Here is a 16959-nt window from a genome sequence, read left to right on the forward strand (position 1 = left end):
CAATCACTCTTGTTGGTCTGGCTCAAGGCAGTGCAGTTCAGCACGGAAGATGCATAGTTCTCCAGAAGATCCAGAACTTTAAATAACATAAGTCTCTTTATTTAAAGAGACAAGGTGGGTGAGGTAATACCTTTTATTGGACCAACTTCTGTTGGTGAGAGAGACATGCTTTTGAGCTTCCACAGAGCTCTTCTTCAGGTCAGGAAAAGGCACTCAGAGTGGTCACAGCTAAATACAAGCTGGAACAGATTGTTTAGCACAAGGAGTTAACATGTTGTAAGAGACCATTCAAGGTGAAGTGGACAGTTAACACCTCGACACTCATAGGACAAAAAAAGGGGGTTAGTGGGTTACAGATGGTTGTAATAAGGCATAAATCCCGGGTCTTTATTAAGACCATGATTTTTAGTGTCTAGCAAAATTATGAATTTAAGTTCCCAGGCTTGTCTTTTGAAGGTGTTGTGCAGGTTTCCTCTTAGGACAAGAGCTGATAGGTCAGATATAAAGCGATCACTCTGTGAAAAGTGCTCATCCACTGGTGACAGGGTATTTTTGTCTTTTATCATTTTTCTGTGAGAGTTCATTTGAGAGCGTAGCTATTCTCTGGTTTCACCTACAGCTGTTATTGGGGCACTTAGTGCACTGGATGAGGTACACCACATGTTGGGACAGAGATGTGGAGGGCCCCTGAATATTGAAAGGTGCGTTGTTTTTGTGTGTGTGTGTGTGTGGGGGCATTGATCACTGTAGCAGTGGAGACATGTCTGCAGGCTTTGCATCTGTTGTTACAGCAGGGACTGGTGCTTCTTTGAGTTGTAGGGAGCTTGCTTCTGATGATGAGCTTGGTGAGATATTACTTCACCCACCTTGCCTATCTAATACCCTGGGACCAACATGCCTACAACAAACACTGAAAACAAGTCTCTTCACTTGACATTCTGAGCAATAGATTTTTAGGATGAGAACCACATACCCTTGTTCTACACTGGTGTTAGGTCTCTGTCCAGATACAGACTCTGAACTGTCAGTTAAAGATGGAACCACAGCCAAAAACCTGTATTAGTTAAAAGAATAAAATTAATTTATATTTATGTTCCATGTGTACCTTTTATTTAAGAGAATCCAACCACCAAAACTCAATTCAAGTGGCAACTTGATTCCAAGCAGCCATGTAAATTCTTTTGAAAAAATTAACTACCCACTCTCACTCTCCCAATCTCCTATCTGCAAACAAAGTTAGACATTTCAATCTCATATTTAACACGTGTAGCAAGTTTAGTCTTTCTGGATACCAATAGCAGACACTAACTTCCTCCCCATAGTCTCAATTATGTCCAGAAGAATTGTCTCTCTCTACTTTTGATTGGGGTGAACATGATCCAAAACACAGAATTTCCCTTCTTCAAGAAAGCTCAGGAAAGATGACCAGGTGTGGAGTTTTTTTGTTTTTCTTGTTTTCAGGCATTCTGAGAAGGATTCTCATTCTCACCCTTGGCGATGCACCAGTCTATTTGACTCAGTTGAGGTGGCAGGATTCCACCGGACCTTCATAAAAATCAAACCATTTTGGTGGAAAGTTTCAATTTTGATGAAATGGAAAACTCTGATGAAGAAGTGTTTTGTCAAATTTTTCTAACCATCTCTATTGTCTGCACTAGAACAGAGGCTGAGGTAAGATTGGAGTATTTTAGCTAACCACAAACCTTATCTCCAGCATAGATGTGGGTTAAAACTTTTAACCTTGACTCAGCTGGTTGAGGTCTGTAGGTCTACCTTCTGCCTGAAGAAGGACCTAACGTCAACCTCTTTTCTTGCGCAGACAAACCAACATTCTTTTCTTTTTCAGAGAGCAAGATGTCATGGCATGAAAGGGTGGGCTCTCATTTTCTCATCCAACCTTGAGCTGCATTCCTTCAGAAACAGATATATGATGTCTAGTGGCTTTCATTTGTTCTTCACATCTCACTTTTTGTCTGAAATCCACAAGCGAACTTATTTTAGCGGTACACACAGCCCTCTTCTTCATGTGCCTGGAGAAGCTCTCTGTGCAACAGCAAAATCTCCTTTTCCCATCCCAAAATTTTAATATTTAATTTATATAACATATCCAGGTCACCAGAGAGTAATCCAAACCCAGGTTTTCCAAATATAAAGACAATATATTCAGCCAACACTCAGGGACAGGCATGTTAGTCATTACAAGTATATCTATACTATGTGCATTACATATAAACAATGCAGAAAACTCATCAAATGTTTCTAGGTATTTCTGTTGTGCCCTTCTCTGTGCTACATGGGTGTCATATACAATACAGTATCGACAGACCATGGATTAACTAACTGGTACAGTTTCTCTGCAGTGCCTATAGTATGGTATTTTCAGAGCCTGATATATCCTGCAACGAAATTGATTAAACCTGTAATGTGGTGTGGTCTGCATTTTCCTGGGGCTTATGCCCATTCTAATATAGCTATCAAAAATAATTTCAAAATATGTCTGAGACTAAAAAACAGTAATACTATTAATCATGCTCAGTTTTTTTTTTTTAGAACAGTAATACTACTAGTTTAGATCACTGTAATTTAACTCATTTTGGAATACCTTTGATAGACTTTATTTCTAACTCCTTTCTGGAAAGCTAGAAGATAGTTCCGTCCATCTCCTGAGAAAACTTCAACAGCAATTGGCTGGAAAGAAAGGACAGAGGAAAAATATGGATATCAAAGGATGTTACAAACAATAGGACTAATGAATTAGTGTGTCACCTCTTAGAATCAGCTGTTGTAGCTCACAAGTGAAATAAGTTTGGTGACCTCAGTTTAGCCATAGTGAAAGGTTGACAATGACAACACCAACTAACTTAAAAACTGCCCGAATCAGTGCTGTAAGTCTATTTCCAGAACATTAAAATACTCTCTGTCCTCTAGTAAAAAGTATATATGCCAACATTTTCAAACTTGGATGCCTAATTTTAGGCAACTCAATCCATATTTTGGGACTCCAAATGGCCTCACTTTCACGTTGCTGAAAACCTCCAGAAATTATTTTTTTTTTTTTTAAAATGACACTTTCAATAAACAATGCTGGCTAAATTCTCTCCATCCTCATCCAATCCAAACAATGCAAGAGTCACCTGTAATAGGTATCTCCTTTTATGTACTTCCTTGATATCTTCATAAGCAAAAATACTGCATGTTCTTTTGAGCTGACTTGGACCTTGCCTTGCTCCTCTTGGTATAATTGGCTCATGCAGACTGTAGGTAACCAGAGAAAGTAAAGTTAAAAATGACCACCAATGTATATCAAAAACTATTTTTCAACTTTATGGAGTTTGTTAAGCCAGGCAGACCGCAACTATAAATCTCATTATTTTTAAAGTCATCACAGAGGAAAAACTACTATTGTAACTCAGTGAACAAAAGTTTTAAACGATTCTCCAAAGGTTAACTTAATTATATTTATTCTGAACTACAATTTTCTATGATTTAGTATAAGTAATAAAACCAACAATAATAGAGCAAAAATCATGACATCAGTGCTCTGAAAAAGAAAGTAGAGTTCATGGCTAAATAACACATTATTTATACATAATTCTGTGCATATCAGTCTACAATTGTGGAATCAGGTGCAGTTCACATGACTTTTCTAAGTTTGATACTATAGAGTTTTGTTCTTCAATCTTTCACAAAATTATTTCTTGTCTATTTACTAAACAAGCTAAACTGACTCTATTAATCCACTCACTTTGGAGGCAGTGTCTCAATATCCCGTATTTCCCTGGTAGCTGTCATCGTAAACCCATCGATCACATAGAAGTGTTCTTTACCAAAGAGAAGGAGTCCCTCACTGGTGTCTAGACCTTGAACTCGAGCACAGCGGTACATGTGCTGAATCTGTAATGAAACCCATAGGATTAGCAAAAGCAGTTTAATTTAGCTCAAGTTCAGTCTGTTGCCTTGTTGGAACTTATGGCTTGTTCTCCCAGACAATATTTTCTTATTTGTAAATACAGCAATTCTGTGCTACTTGTTTTATTAATTAAAAATATGATAAAGACACATCAGACAAATGAACTACAAATGGGCTATAATAAAACTGTTTACAATTCAGAACAAATGATATATATACATCAATATACATGAAATCATATACTCCCTTCTTTCTACTGTATTCTGTATCCATAAAAGAATAAAAGCAGGGATTCAATAAAAGGAAAATTTACTAGGATATAAGAGTCTGTTACTAATATTACCTAAAACAGTTGTGTTCCATTTGTTTAAACGATAACCAACAAAATGTAGATTAAAATGGGAGACTATTTTTCTCCATTAGCCCACAGAATAAACACCAAACTAAATTATGGTAATCTATCAGAAGAACCAGGAATGAAACAACACAGACACTGACAAAGGATTAATGGAACCACAGCAAGGCACAACAACTGATGTTCTTAAAAGATGTTTTAATCAGAGATTTGGGCAGTGTATACGAAAACTGAAGACTTTTCCAAGCTTAGTTTGATATGCAAATTAATTTTAATTCTACCTTGTCTACAAGCCAAGTAGTACTGGACTATGATCTTCAGTTAAGAGGTATTCTAACTACAACAACAGCAATAATAGGTTACATACAATTGTTAAAGAACTTCAATTATTTTCTGTTTCCCATATACCTTAAGATGAACAACGTAGACTGGATAACAGGTGTACTGAAATACTGTAGATTGTTTTTTTGCAATACTTCAGGCTAATTATCTTGAAGTTTTTTTTCTCTCTCTTTTAAGAAAGTTGTTCAGTCACATAGTGAGCCAGTCCACTTCAACAGTGAGCGAAGCATTCCCATAACTATACAATGAGGACTGGACACAATGCTCATGTGTTAATGGAACCTCCTGCTCCAATTATTTACAATTTTTTTAAACTTAACTATGTTGAACCACCATTACAGTGAAAAATAAGCAACCTGGAAAGTTCCAGCTTGTACAGTTCAGCCATTTTTGCACTAAATTATGTGTATATGCAACTGTCTTTACCAAGCAGAAAGGTTTTTTGTTTTTGTTTTTGTAATTTAATCTAATCTAATTTAGAATTGGATAAACAGATTTTGCTTTAATTTTCTTTACAAAGGAACGTTTGACAAAGGAGGAGGAGTTTTTAAAATATATTTGGAACAAAAAGAATCCTGAGAATGGTATTGGTCCTAGATGGCAATGGAGAATTATCAATAATAATGCAGAAAAAGTGGAAGTGTTCAGTAAATATTTCTGTTCTATATTTGGCAAAAAAACATGGAGTAGTCTCATCATATGGTGATGATAACCCTCTTTCCATTCCATTAGTATCTCTGGGGGATGTTAAACAGAAGCTACTAAAATTAGACATTTTAAAATCAGAAGGTCCAGATAACTTGCATCCAAGATTTTTAAAAGAGCTGGCTGAGGAGCTCGCTGGACTGTTAACGTCCATTTTCATTAAGCCCTTGAAGCATGGAACAAGTTCCAGAAGACCGAATGAAAGATAGCTAATGTGCTAATTTTAAAAAAAGGGTAAATGGGACGACCTAGGTAAGTATAGGCCTGTAAGCCTTACATCAATCCCAGGCAAGATAATGGAGTGGCTGATATGGGACTTGATTAATTCAGAATGAAGGGAGGGTAACGTAATTAATGCCATTCAAGATGGGTTTAAAGAAAACAGATCCTGTCCAACTAACTTGATATTTTTTTGATGAGATTACAAGTTTGGATGATAAAGGTAATAGTGGTCTGGAGTTCGGAGTATCCATACCAAGAGGTGCTCAGTACCCATGAAGAGTGGGGACTCTGGTTCATTGGTTATCGAGAGGTCCTTAGTATATCTGAACTTCTGTGGTACCCAGTAGAGGATCAGTACTGACACGGTAGATGAAGCCGATAGTACTGCCAATGGTGAGAGTACCGATGTGGACAGCAGTGGCATCTGACGTCATTGCTTGCTCAGTGACGAGGACACGGCATGCACAGGTACTGAGAGTTGGGCGAATTCATAGGTAAAGATGGATGGGCGGAATTCGATGGGGCCAGTCCCAAGCATCTATGTTTACCCTGCTTGCTAGTAGAAGGTACCGATGCCCTACTGGTGCCATCTCTCTCCTTTGTGTTCCAGGACTTTATAGCCCTGCGGTATTGGAGGAGTTGTCTTTTGACTCAACGGTATTGACCCGAGAGGTTGAGGCTTCGGAGACAGAGCTGGCTTCTTAAGGTGAGAGTCCATCCTCCTTTTTCTGGAAGCCTTCCCTGAAGCTTCCTAAGTTTTCCTTTTCTCAAGGGCAGCCTGCACAAAGGTAGAAGCGGCACTGGATGTAGTCGGAGACAGATGTACTGGAGGGAAGAGGAGTCTCCTGACCAGACTCAGGTGGTGTCTGAGTTTAATCTCCCTGTTTTTCCTTGTCTTGGACTTGAGGGCCAGGCAGAAGTTGTGCTCCTGGGAGACGTGGGACTCCCCCAAGCAACGGACACACGTAGAGTGGCCAGCACTCACAGGAATAGCCTCTCAGCAGGAGAGGCATCATTTAAAACCTAGTGAGCCAGGCACGCCCTGCTAGGGAAAAAAAAAAAGTCTTCCCAAGAGGAAAAGGAGGGGTAAAACAACCCTCCCACTACTTAACTAACAAATTAACTATAAATATACTAACAACTAACTATAAAAATTACCTCAACCACTATAGAAATATTAGGAAAGTCAAGGCACACTCAAAGCAGACATGCTAGGGCTCCATCTCAGGCCCAGGCAGTTCAGAAGGAACTGAGGGCGGTTTGCCCGTGCACCCCTATATAGCCTCGGTACCCAGCATGAGGAGGCGTAGGGCACACGTGTGCGCTGAACGAACACTGGAAACTGAAAATCTCTGATCGAGGGCTTGAGAGGCGGGTGCGCACCTGAAATGGAACACCCATATGGACACTACGCGAAGAAGAATCAACATTCAGCACCATCACCCTGTTCAGCAAAGCAAAATCATACAGCATTCAACACAAGAATCATGCAGGAGTCAACAATCAACTGTAGACTTAAAGGGAAAAAATTCAAAGTGGTGTATGAAATTAGGAGAGAGATGCTTGCTAGTGAGGGTGCTGAAATCTTTCAGGAAAATTAGCGCAATACATATACTCCTTCCATAGGGAATAAGAACAAATTGTCCCTATTTTATGGCACTTGTCACAGTATGTTCATTCATATTTATAAACAATCACTTGGATATGTCAAAAAAACTAAACAAGATTTATAAGGTGATATATGCTACCAGACTGCTGTAGCAGACAGATTCGAGGAGAATTCATTAGTGGTCAGTTTTTCACATTTTGAAGGTAGGAGCAGCAGAGACAGTGTATGTATTCATGTGTACTCTCACATATGCTGGGGGCCACTGCAAAGATTCAACTCATCTCCCCGCAGCTCAGCAAGAGTATGGGAGGAAGGTCACCGATGGCCCTTTTTACCCTTTTCTTGAGACACCACCTCATATAATCCCCAATGCACACTGGTGAAGAGGCATAATGTGGCTTACGTTTTGTTGCCCTGCTGGTACACAGGTCCGAACCATACATATTGTACTAGTGCTATTTTCTTGCAAAGGTCTGCAACTGGACAGCATAAAAGCATCTCATGTTTTAAGCAACATTCAGTAACAGACAAGAAAAATACAACAGAATACAATCAAAGTGAAATGTCAGGGCTTGAATATATTTTTTTCAGTATTAAAACAAATCAGTCACTGTGAAAAAAAATACACTCATGAAGTTGTGTACCATAACTGAATTACTGCAATAAAACAGATTTAAACAAAATAACTAGCTATGCTGTGATCACAAAATACAAGCTAAAAATATTTTTGTTTTTAAAATATTGGGGGTATTACACACGTACAACAATGAGTTTAATCATTGCTCATGTTTCCTGGGCTTCATTTTCAAACTTTAGTCCATCAATGTGTTACCCATCCTTGATTACATGCTTGTTCAGAGGTTCTCATCAGACCAACAAAACTTGGAACCCAACGCAATCACAGAGCAGCCTTTTAATGTTCTCAAGAATAAAATACATGTTTGTAATGTTTTAACATTTGAGGCTGGCATAAGATGAAGGGAGATGAATTTGAGTAAATCAAGATTGTTATATTAATATTTTCATATCTATTGTATGTAGTTTTCTGTAAGTAATGCTTATTTGGCACATTAATTGTTATTTAAATGTCCTAGACATGAGATGGTTTTCATTTTTGGTTCCGTGACAGATTCCTTTCTCCTTGTGTGATATCATGGTAGGTACAGACACCTGGGATGCTTAAGCTAACAACTCCTGGTTTAACAGAAAAGAGTCTGGAGGCAGAATGACCCATCCTTGACTAAGAATGCACTTGCCCACTGCCCACCAGATCTTATATTTGGTGACCATCAGGCCTAGTGCAAGATCTGCTTGTTCTCCAGGACTGACACTGGGAGGAGAGGTTTACTGGAGATATGTAGTGGATGAAAGGGTAGAGTTAGGGAGGTCATTTTAGGACTTTTTTTTAAATTTTCCTTTCGACATGTATGATCAGTGTTCGTGTTTTAAATATTCACACCTGGAGAAATCAGAGAAAGGCACAAAGTAGAAATCCAGATAAAGTAACTGATCAGTATTTCTGAAGTACTGTACCTTCTCTCCTTCCTCGAGCAGTCGAAGCAAAGTTGTATTATCAGTCTTTTCTTCTTCATCTATAGAACTACCCTCAGCTATTTGATCCTGCAGTTGCTCCTGGTTTTCCTCATCCCCTCCATCAGGTGCAGAGCGAGATCTCTTCAGAGGAGGCTTTACCAGACCTGCATAGTAATCAGAGAGGCAATCAATGTATTGACAAACACTGCAAGGTTTTGGGGGATATATATGGGGTGTCCAATAAGTGGGATTGTAATCAAACTGGCATAAGCCAATAGCAGTGCTAGTCAATACAGTGCAAGTTTCCCACTATACCTCAATCTTTATCACCAATACTACTGCCTTTCCACTGCGGGAGCAGGTCCTGAACTGACACTTCTCCCCTTTTTACCCACCCTGTTCTAGCTCTTACTTTTAATTTTACATATTTGAGCCTGAACATCTTGGCATCTCTGCTGTCCCAAATGACCATAGAGCTGTGTGCACGCATGGTGAGTGGATGGGGTGAGGTTCTGGCAGCAGAAACAGAGAACTTGAAAGCCTATCACCAGATAAGACATGCCAGATGGGAGAAGAGCTGTTAAACCTTAAAATCCAGCTGACACACTGGACACACTGTTGAGCTGACACACTGGACACACTATTTTTTGCTTTTTTCTGTTCCGTGAAGTGTGTTGTAGTTGTGTGTTCTCTTAACATTTCTGTAATTTTCTGTGATTTCAAGCAGATTAGTCAGGACTTTTAGATCAAGAAGGGACATGACAGTGACTTAAAACTAAGGTCTCCCCCAACTCTAACAAATGCTATGAATGTAAAGGAAAGGATTTTTTTCCCCAAGAACAACTGTTTATCTAATTCTTTCACAGTTATTTTAAACTCAACTCCCTTGTGCATGTGTGCATACATACATTTTTAAAAGGTTCTTGTTGTCTGGTTGATGATAGTAGTAGCTGAAGTCACCTTTCAAAAACACATGAATCTCAAAATTAACTGCCTAAAGTTGTGGCAGTAAAATGGGGACCTACAGGACCCTTTATGTTTCATTTATACAGCTCTGGTAATTTGAAGAAATCCAGACTTATTCAGGGAGAAGCAAGTTTAAAAAAGTTAAAAGTTTAACATCAAATAGGTTATTTCAAAACACAGAGAGAACGATGAATTTACCTTTAACTCTTGCAATAGTGTCTTCACCATGTTCTGGCTCCTGCTGAGTGGCTTCACCTTCTGAACTCTCTTCTATAGTATCTTGGAAAACAGCAGGATTTCCAGAAGCCAGGCGCATGTAGTATTCCTTGCTGTCATAGCTTATAGCTCTTCGGTAACGAGTAGGTTTCTTAGAAGTAAATGAATGAAATATTAGTAAGTCAACTCTCTAATAACTGAAATGAAATTTTTCCAAGACTACTGTGTGCACATTACATGCTCAACAATATCATGTATTTATCTGTGGTCAATCATAAGCCAGTTAAAACCTATGTATAAAATATAAGATTTAATTCCTAAGTGGATTTGCAAGGAAGCTATTCAGTCTCAGAAATGATGATCAGACTGGGAAATGATGACCAAACTTGAAATACAGAGCTTTTCAATGTGGCCTGTGTGTTATGAATTGCCACAAAAAGACAAACTTGCATTTAAGATTTATCTGTCTATTTTGTCATTCCCTACAATATATGCATTAGTTTAAATGCATACAGCAAAGAATGGTAAAAATGTGTACATACTGATGTGCATTAAATCACACAATAGCCAGGGAGTTGGATTTAAGACTCAGAAACATTTAATTAAGGAAACTAAAGTTTAACTAATATTCTGCAAACTTGTGGTGGTGGCAGGAGAAAGCTTAAGATGTTAATCTTTAACTAATGTAACTAATTTGCAGACTGTCCCCTTGGGAGAACTATTGCAAATTATCTCAGTAACTCCAGCTCCTAAACGGAAATTCTGGCTACAAATGTATGTTACACAGGTTTCTTCTGAAGGTTAATTCTTGTGTTAAACATCTGATTACAATGACTTTACTATAATTAAAAGGACAGATAATAAAATCAGGACAGTAAACACAATAGGGTGGTCACAGAAGTAAAGTTGGGGATAAAAAGAGGTAAGGATGAAATGAGCAATGTGCCTCTTTCCGAAGTGAAAAAATGAACTAATTTATGTGGATGTGGAAAAGTTAGATTTGGAACCTGTAGTGAAGGTTTTCTTCTGTGGCTATTGCCAGAAAAAAAAATTGCTAAAAAACCCAGCTTTTATATGAGTTAAGCTCTGGAACTTTAAAAAAATCTTTATTTGATCACACTTTTTCCATGAAAACAAATAATTGTTCCTGTCCATTCTAGAACTATTAGCATAAACCCAGTGTGGTGTCATACACTACCATCTGCCAATCTAATGAGTGTAGGTATTCCTTCATATGCTCCTGTAATAATTATTGGGAAAAAAATGTGGTTTTCAATTACTCTTCATGTAATTTACCTATTGATATTGGGCAATACAAAAACTCATGTAGACAAAAATAGCACAGCTATGAACAGATGTGCTAAAATATTAAAAGATGCAGGGTACTGATATGGAGATTTTCCAGTTAATACTATCTACTCCAAAACGTAAAGCTGTTAGGGATCTGTTTAGAGTAGCTGACTCATGTAGGAGAAGAGTGACAAACCACGCGTCATGGTGCGTTAGCAACAGATAACTGGATTATGGCTGTTACAATGACAATATTTATTGCCATAGTGTTTTTCTGGAAATAATCATTGAACAACCTATGGGGGGAAAACCCAAACAATACCTCCACCCCCAAAAAAACCACCAAACAATTAAAATGACAGAAAGGATCATTGTAACTATATAAACCATTACATTTAACATCTTAAATAATAACCACTTTTATTTCACACATTTGAGCTTAACAACATGTCTAATTCAAAAGAAGTGAATGAATCCCACATACCATACTTAGTGATGGGCACGACTGAACACAGTTGCATATGAAAGCAAAATTACATTTATACTTGTATATAGAATGGCCAGTAATGTGTACGTTCCAATTTCTTTTGAGGTATGTTTGATATTTTGAAACATAATACCAGTTCATTACATTATACACCTTATTTTCTAATGACAAAGCTATAGAAGGAGGAAAGGATTTGGGGGAAAAGGGGAAATCAAAATTTTGATTTTAGTTCCAACAACAAAATGGTTACAGCCCCACTATTCCAAAAAATATTATTTCTTTTTTATGGGGAACACTTTCTAAACCCTCTACTAGCATAAGACACTATTGAAATACAGTTGGGATAGGCATGCTCCAAATAATCAACGACCAAATAAAAAAAATATTTTAATAGTGGTGTTAGTTTTTCTAAGTGACACAAAATTACCACATTGCCCATTACTAAACATGTTCCATAATCCATTAATTCAGATCCCAAGCCAATACACATGTACAGTGAAAACAGTGAGAGTAAGCCCAACACAGCCTGTTAGTGTGCAGCAAAGAAGGCAAGAGCTACAGAACATTATACGAAGTGAAGACTGAAGAAAACACAGCAACATCTTCTAGGTGTGAATATTGGAAACCTTTAATCCTGAAAATATTTACTGAAAGAACAACGTTGAAAGCCAATCGTAAAAGCCTTGTTAAGTTTGCCTAGCATGCAGGAAAACATTTGTATTTGTTTGACATTCTTTCAGTGGGTAATTTTGTTTCTTTACCTTTTGAGGAATGGTATCATCAGGTGTCTCAGGAGGTTTACTTGAGAAGTCAGACTGAAAACAGGGCATTAAGTATAAACATATCAGAAAAAATCACTTTTGGGAAGAATGCCTGATGGTATGTTCTCCTCTTTGCGTGTACGTATAACTCCAACTAAGAGTGAAATATATTCACTATCTAAACTAGCCTAGCGTGGTCAGGACATTGCATTATTAATTGGTTTCATTCATAATTCTTAAATAAAACCTTGAATACTCATTTCTATATGATTAGGATTCTCTCAAGAAAAGAGCGACTTCCAAAATGAATATGGGGAACACATACCTTCTTTGAGAACCAATAATTGTCCGTGTTACAAAAGGGCACATGTACTTCTGCACATGGCCCACATGTGCATAAAAACACACTGATGCATATGTATTAGTATTTTCATGAGTGCAATTCAGGTGTGCACACTAATCTAGGTCAGTAGGCCTAGAGTTTGATCTATATTAATGGAATACAATATCCATTTTGCTCAGAATTACTGAAGTGGATGAGATAAATTACACTTCTCACCAAAATCTCTCAGTAATTTACAGTGGTGTAACAAGCCTCTAGAGGGCCACGGTGCAATAACAGATTAGGGAACTCCTTCCCAACTCCAGAATCTAAAATTTTGATTACATCCAACATCATGGTTCCTAGCATCCCCCACTTGCCCCACAACTCCCCTCCACCCCCCTCCAGCACTCCCCACAGCCCACCAACAACTCAGCTCCCAGACCCTCGCCCACCATCCTGGAAACTTCAGTGAGAGCCAAATTTGAGTGATGAGTGGCATTGCAAACTGGCGCATGTGGTTGCAGTGCCATTCAAGTTTGGCCTGCCCAGGTTCCAACACCACTCAAAATTTGGCTCAGCTGTCCCTGTGATGATGGAGGGGTGGCTGGGCCAAACCTGAATGGCGCTGCAACCCCTGCAGACCCTATCTCAATACCACTCAAATTTGGTCTGGCTGCCCCTCTGTTGTAAGGAGTGATGGCAAGGTCAAATTTGAGTGAGTGGCACAGTGACCCCACGCATCAGGTGAAGTGCCGGAGCGCTGCTCCATCTTATTGGACCCCAGCATGACTGCAACACTTGCACTGTTTTAGTTATGCCACTGGTAATTTAATATGCATGAAAACTTTAAGAACGAATTCCTCATGCAATGTTTTGAAAATGTACCACTCTATGAAATTAATACTACTAACAGACCTATACCTTTTATTCCTAATATACTAAAACAATTTTTATTGTCCTTAATTCTGCAAGCCACAGATTTCTCCTTGTGTCCCTTTCCTTCCATTATGAATTTTCCACAATTCATAGCTTCTAATTCGTCTTCATTGCTATCGACTTCTCCCTTTTCCCATTTATTTAATATTATTAATTATTATTATTATTTTAAATTGGTTCTTTCACTTGCCCTCTAAGACTTACTGGATTTTTAACTAGCATAGTCTTCTTTTCAATTGTGAAATTGTTGCTTTTTAAGCATCTAGTAAAATGGTCCTAAACATTTTCCAATTATAATAGACACTTTTTGTTTACAGTCTCAACCAATTTGGTTAAATTGTGTTCAGCTTTGTGAAACTGGCCTTTTAAAGCACCAAATGTGTATATATATTGCTGATTTGGACTTCACATTTATGATGTGTAAACAGCATGATCAAATTATGATCACTTGTACCTAAGTAACCACTAATTTTTATTTCTGTTACCAATTCCTCTTTACCTGTCCAGAGCTCTAATATAGAATTTGCCCAAGGTGGGTGCAACATTTTTTGCGTTAGGAATTTGTCATCTACAATTTTTAGAAATTCAAAGAGTGTCTTAGTATTGGTAGCATGAGATCTCCAGCATACATCATTTATATTGAAGTTCCTGTGACAACAGTTTTTTTCTGCTACACAATATAGACAGATGCTTAAGGAGTGGGTCATCCTGTTCTCTAGCGTCACTGGTGGTCTGTAGCAGACACCTAATAGTACCCCCGCTTGCACTTTATCTGTTCAAACATCAATCCATAAGCACTCAAGATAATTTGCTTCTGAGCTGTTAATGACTAGGAAAAATGTAGTAGTATTTTTGACACAGAGCCGTTTCACTCTCTTTCTGCCCACTTGATCCCTCCCACATAGGTTATGGGCAGGATTTTTAACATTCCAATCATGCTAATCTTCCCACCAGTTTCAGTAATACCAACTAGACTGAATTCATGAATTGTGATGAGCATTTTTTTTTACACAAACACTGCACTTCAGAATAATAAGGCTTAAAAACTATTACAAACACTCAAATACTGTACACTTACCAGCAGATTTGTCTCTTGTTCAGTTTCTGGCATGTAAGGATACTGAATATAAAACATGTCATTTCGTACCATCTTCTTCCTCATTCTGCAGGGTCCCTCTGTCATCTCCAACATACATTTATCCAGATGGGAGCCAATGGGAGGACCCCACAAACCTCGCTCCCTTAATAGTTCATACTCAATTTGAGACCACTCTTCTGTCACATATTTTAATGCATTCTGCTGACGCTGTAAATACAAAGGTTTACAGGTTAACAACCAAGGCAAAACAACATTTCAAAAGACCTTCTGGTTTCAAAGAAATGACTGTGGTTAACCTACACAATACTATATAGTTAATAGAGAGTTTGATTTGAAGTTATAGTAGCAGCTCAATGCTATTTTAATTACATTTCCAGCAACAATTTATTATGGCCAAGGTTTATAGTGCATTTTTTGTCAGTGACAAATGGGCCTGCTTCTTTTTTCTTTTTTTAAATTAAGGCTACTTGTAAATGATAAACATACAAGATGCATAACATTAATGCAAGTATTCTGGAAAGGGCTTTGTTGAATGAAGAAATAAATTCTATTTTGAATCCCTTCTCTGACTGTTCATACATAAACATATTAAAGATATTACATTAACTATTAGCTCTATATTAATAGTTGGTTCCAAGTGGTTGTTCCTCTAGGAAGCTGTTTTCTCAAATTTAGAGCATGCTGCTCAGCAAGCGATCCTAACCAAAAATGTGATTTGCTGGATGTTTGGCAGAAAATGCTAGGTTCTGTGATTTCATTTCAGGAGGAACAGATCTGGTAAATAGCTGCTACTGTCTATAAATACCATGATTAGAAACAACTGCTCTAAAATCTTGTTTCTGTTATAAAATGGAATACTATATGTATGGAATGTATGTATGTACTACTAGTGCTACAAGACTGCAGAAATATTAGGACAGGATACTCTGTCCCAAATGTCATAAGAATATTTCTAAATATTGGAGAAAAAATATTTTGAAATCTGCTCTAAATCATGTATCATTTCCTGTGGATCACATTACTTTTCTTGTGGGACGGCCACACTGCAAACCCCAAAGCTTACTTCAAAGATAATTAAAAACAACCTTTCAGCTGGAGTATGATGGGATGTTGCTTTTACCCATGAAGGAATTGCTTCGCTGGTTCATAGATGTTTAAGTACTGCAGACATCCTTACTGCAGATTATTTCATTTTTTAAAGCATCTACATGTAATTTATAATTTTAACTTCCCATCTGATGCTTTGAGTATTATTATAAATATTAAAGCAAAAACTGTAAACATTAAAATAACCAATATGTAATAAACTCATTGTCCATTACAGAGAAATATTTACCCACCAATACAATCTCTAAAGTGGTCCCATGTCCAATGGACTATGCTTTACATGTATCCACAAGTACCACCATTGCCATGCATGGTTTATATAAATAAGTCAATGTCTAGAAAACTATTTTCAGAGTATACCTTTTCTTTATTAAATTACATGAAAAAGGCAATGACTGCTACAACAAAAAGGTTTTCCTCATTAATGTACTGAAAGACTCATGCATCTCTTTTTAATTTGATGCACAAACCCATGCTAATAATGGGCAGTGGTTCAGAGGATAGGATGCCAGATTGGGAATCAGGAGGCCTAGGGTCTAGTCTCAGCTCTGCCACTGACCTGCTGGGTGACATCGGGCAAGTTGCTTCAGCTCTCTGTGCCTCCATTCTCTCTCTCTCTGTCACATTGTCTGTCTTATCTGTTTCAACGTTAAGCTCTTTAGGACATGGACTCTTTTACTAGGTGTTTGTACAGTGTCTTAGGGAGACAGTATATGCAGTTTAATAGGCTCATCTTAATTCTAATTAATTCCCTGGATACTCCCTTACCTCTTGATACTCTTTGTATTGCATGTCTACCAAGTCCCGAACCACTGCAATGTGAGTGAACATCCACTGGGAAATTTCCTAATCATAAACGAGACAGAACATATAGAAAGCAATTTTACAAAGGTAGATTTTTACTGCAAAATATATGGATAAAACACCTTAACTCTCATACAGATCAGTTTCTTCTTAAAAATATATTAGATTGATTTCAAACCATTTAATACAACCATATTCTTTAGTTTACTTATGATCAATTTTCTGAACTAAACTAAACACATGCTGGTATTATTTAATGGTAATCTGCAAATACTTAGAAAACATCCCAGAA

General features: G+C 37.7%; 1 protein-coding gene across 3 annotated transcripts in view; it reads right to left on the reverse strand.

Moving 5' to 3' along the window:
- The window catches only part of WDFY3 (WD repeat and FYVE domain containing 3), a 229319-nt gene that overhangs the window by 29952 nt on the left and 182408 nt on the right, over positions 1-16959 (reverse strand). For 2 of the 3 annotated variants that reach the window (XM_077814992.1, XM_077814991.1), the window contains exons 40-48: positions 16632-16709; positions 14736-14963; positions 12397-12450; positions 9841-10009; positions 8677-8840; positions 3746-3894; positions 3135-3255; positions 2603-2688; positions 974-1054 (exon numbers count right to left, since the gene is read on the reverse strand). In XM_077814992.1, the coding sequence (XP_077671118.1) occupies positions 974-1054; positions 2603-2688; positions 3135-3255; positions 3746-3894; positions 8677-8840; positions 9841-10009; positions 12397-12450; positions 14736-14963; positions 16632-16709 (1130 nt within the window). The remainder of the gene's footprint in view (positions 1-973; positions 1055-2602; positions 2689-3134; positions 3256-3745; positions 3895-8676; positions 8841-9840; positions 10010-12396; positions 12451-14735; positions 14964-16631; positions 16710-16959) is intronic. The other variant, XM_077814993.1, reaches the window with a different exon arrangement.

Source organism: Eretmochelys imbricata, chromosome 4, assembly GCF_965152235.1.
Source record: "Eretmochelys imbricata isolate rEreImb1 chromosome 4, rEreImb1.hap1, whole genome shotgun sequence".
NCBI lineage: Eukaryota > Metazoa > Chordata > Testudines > Cheloniidae > Eretmochelys > Eretmochelys imbricata.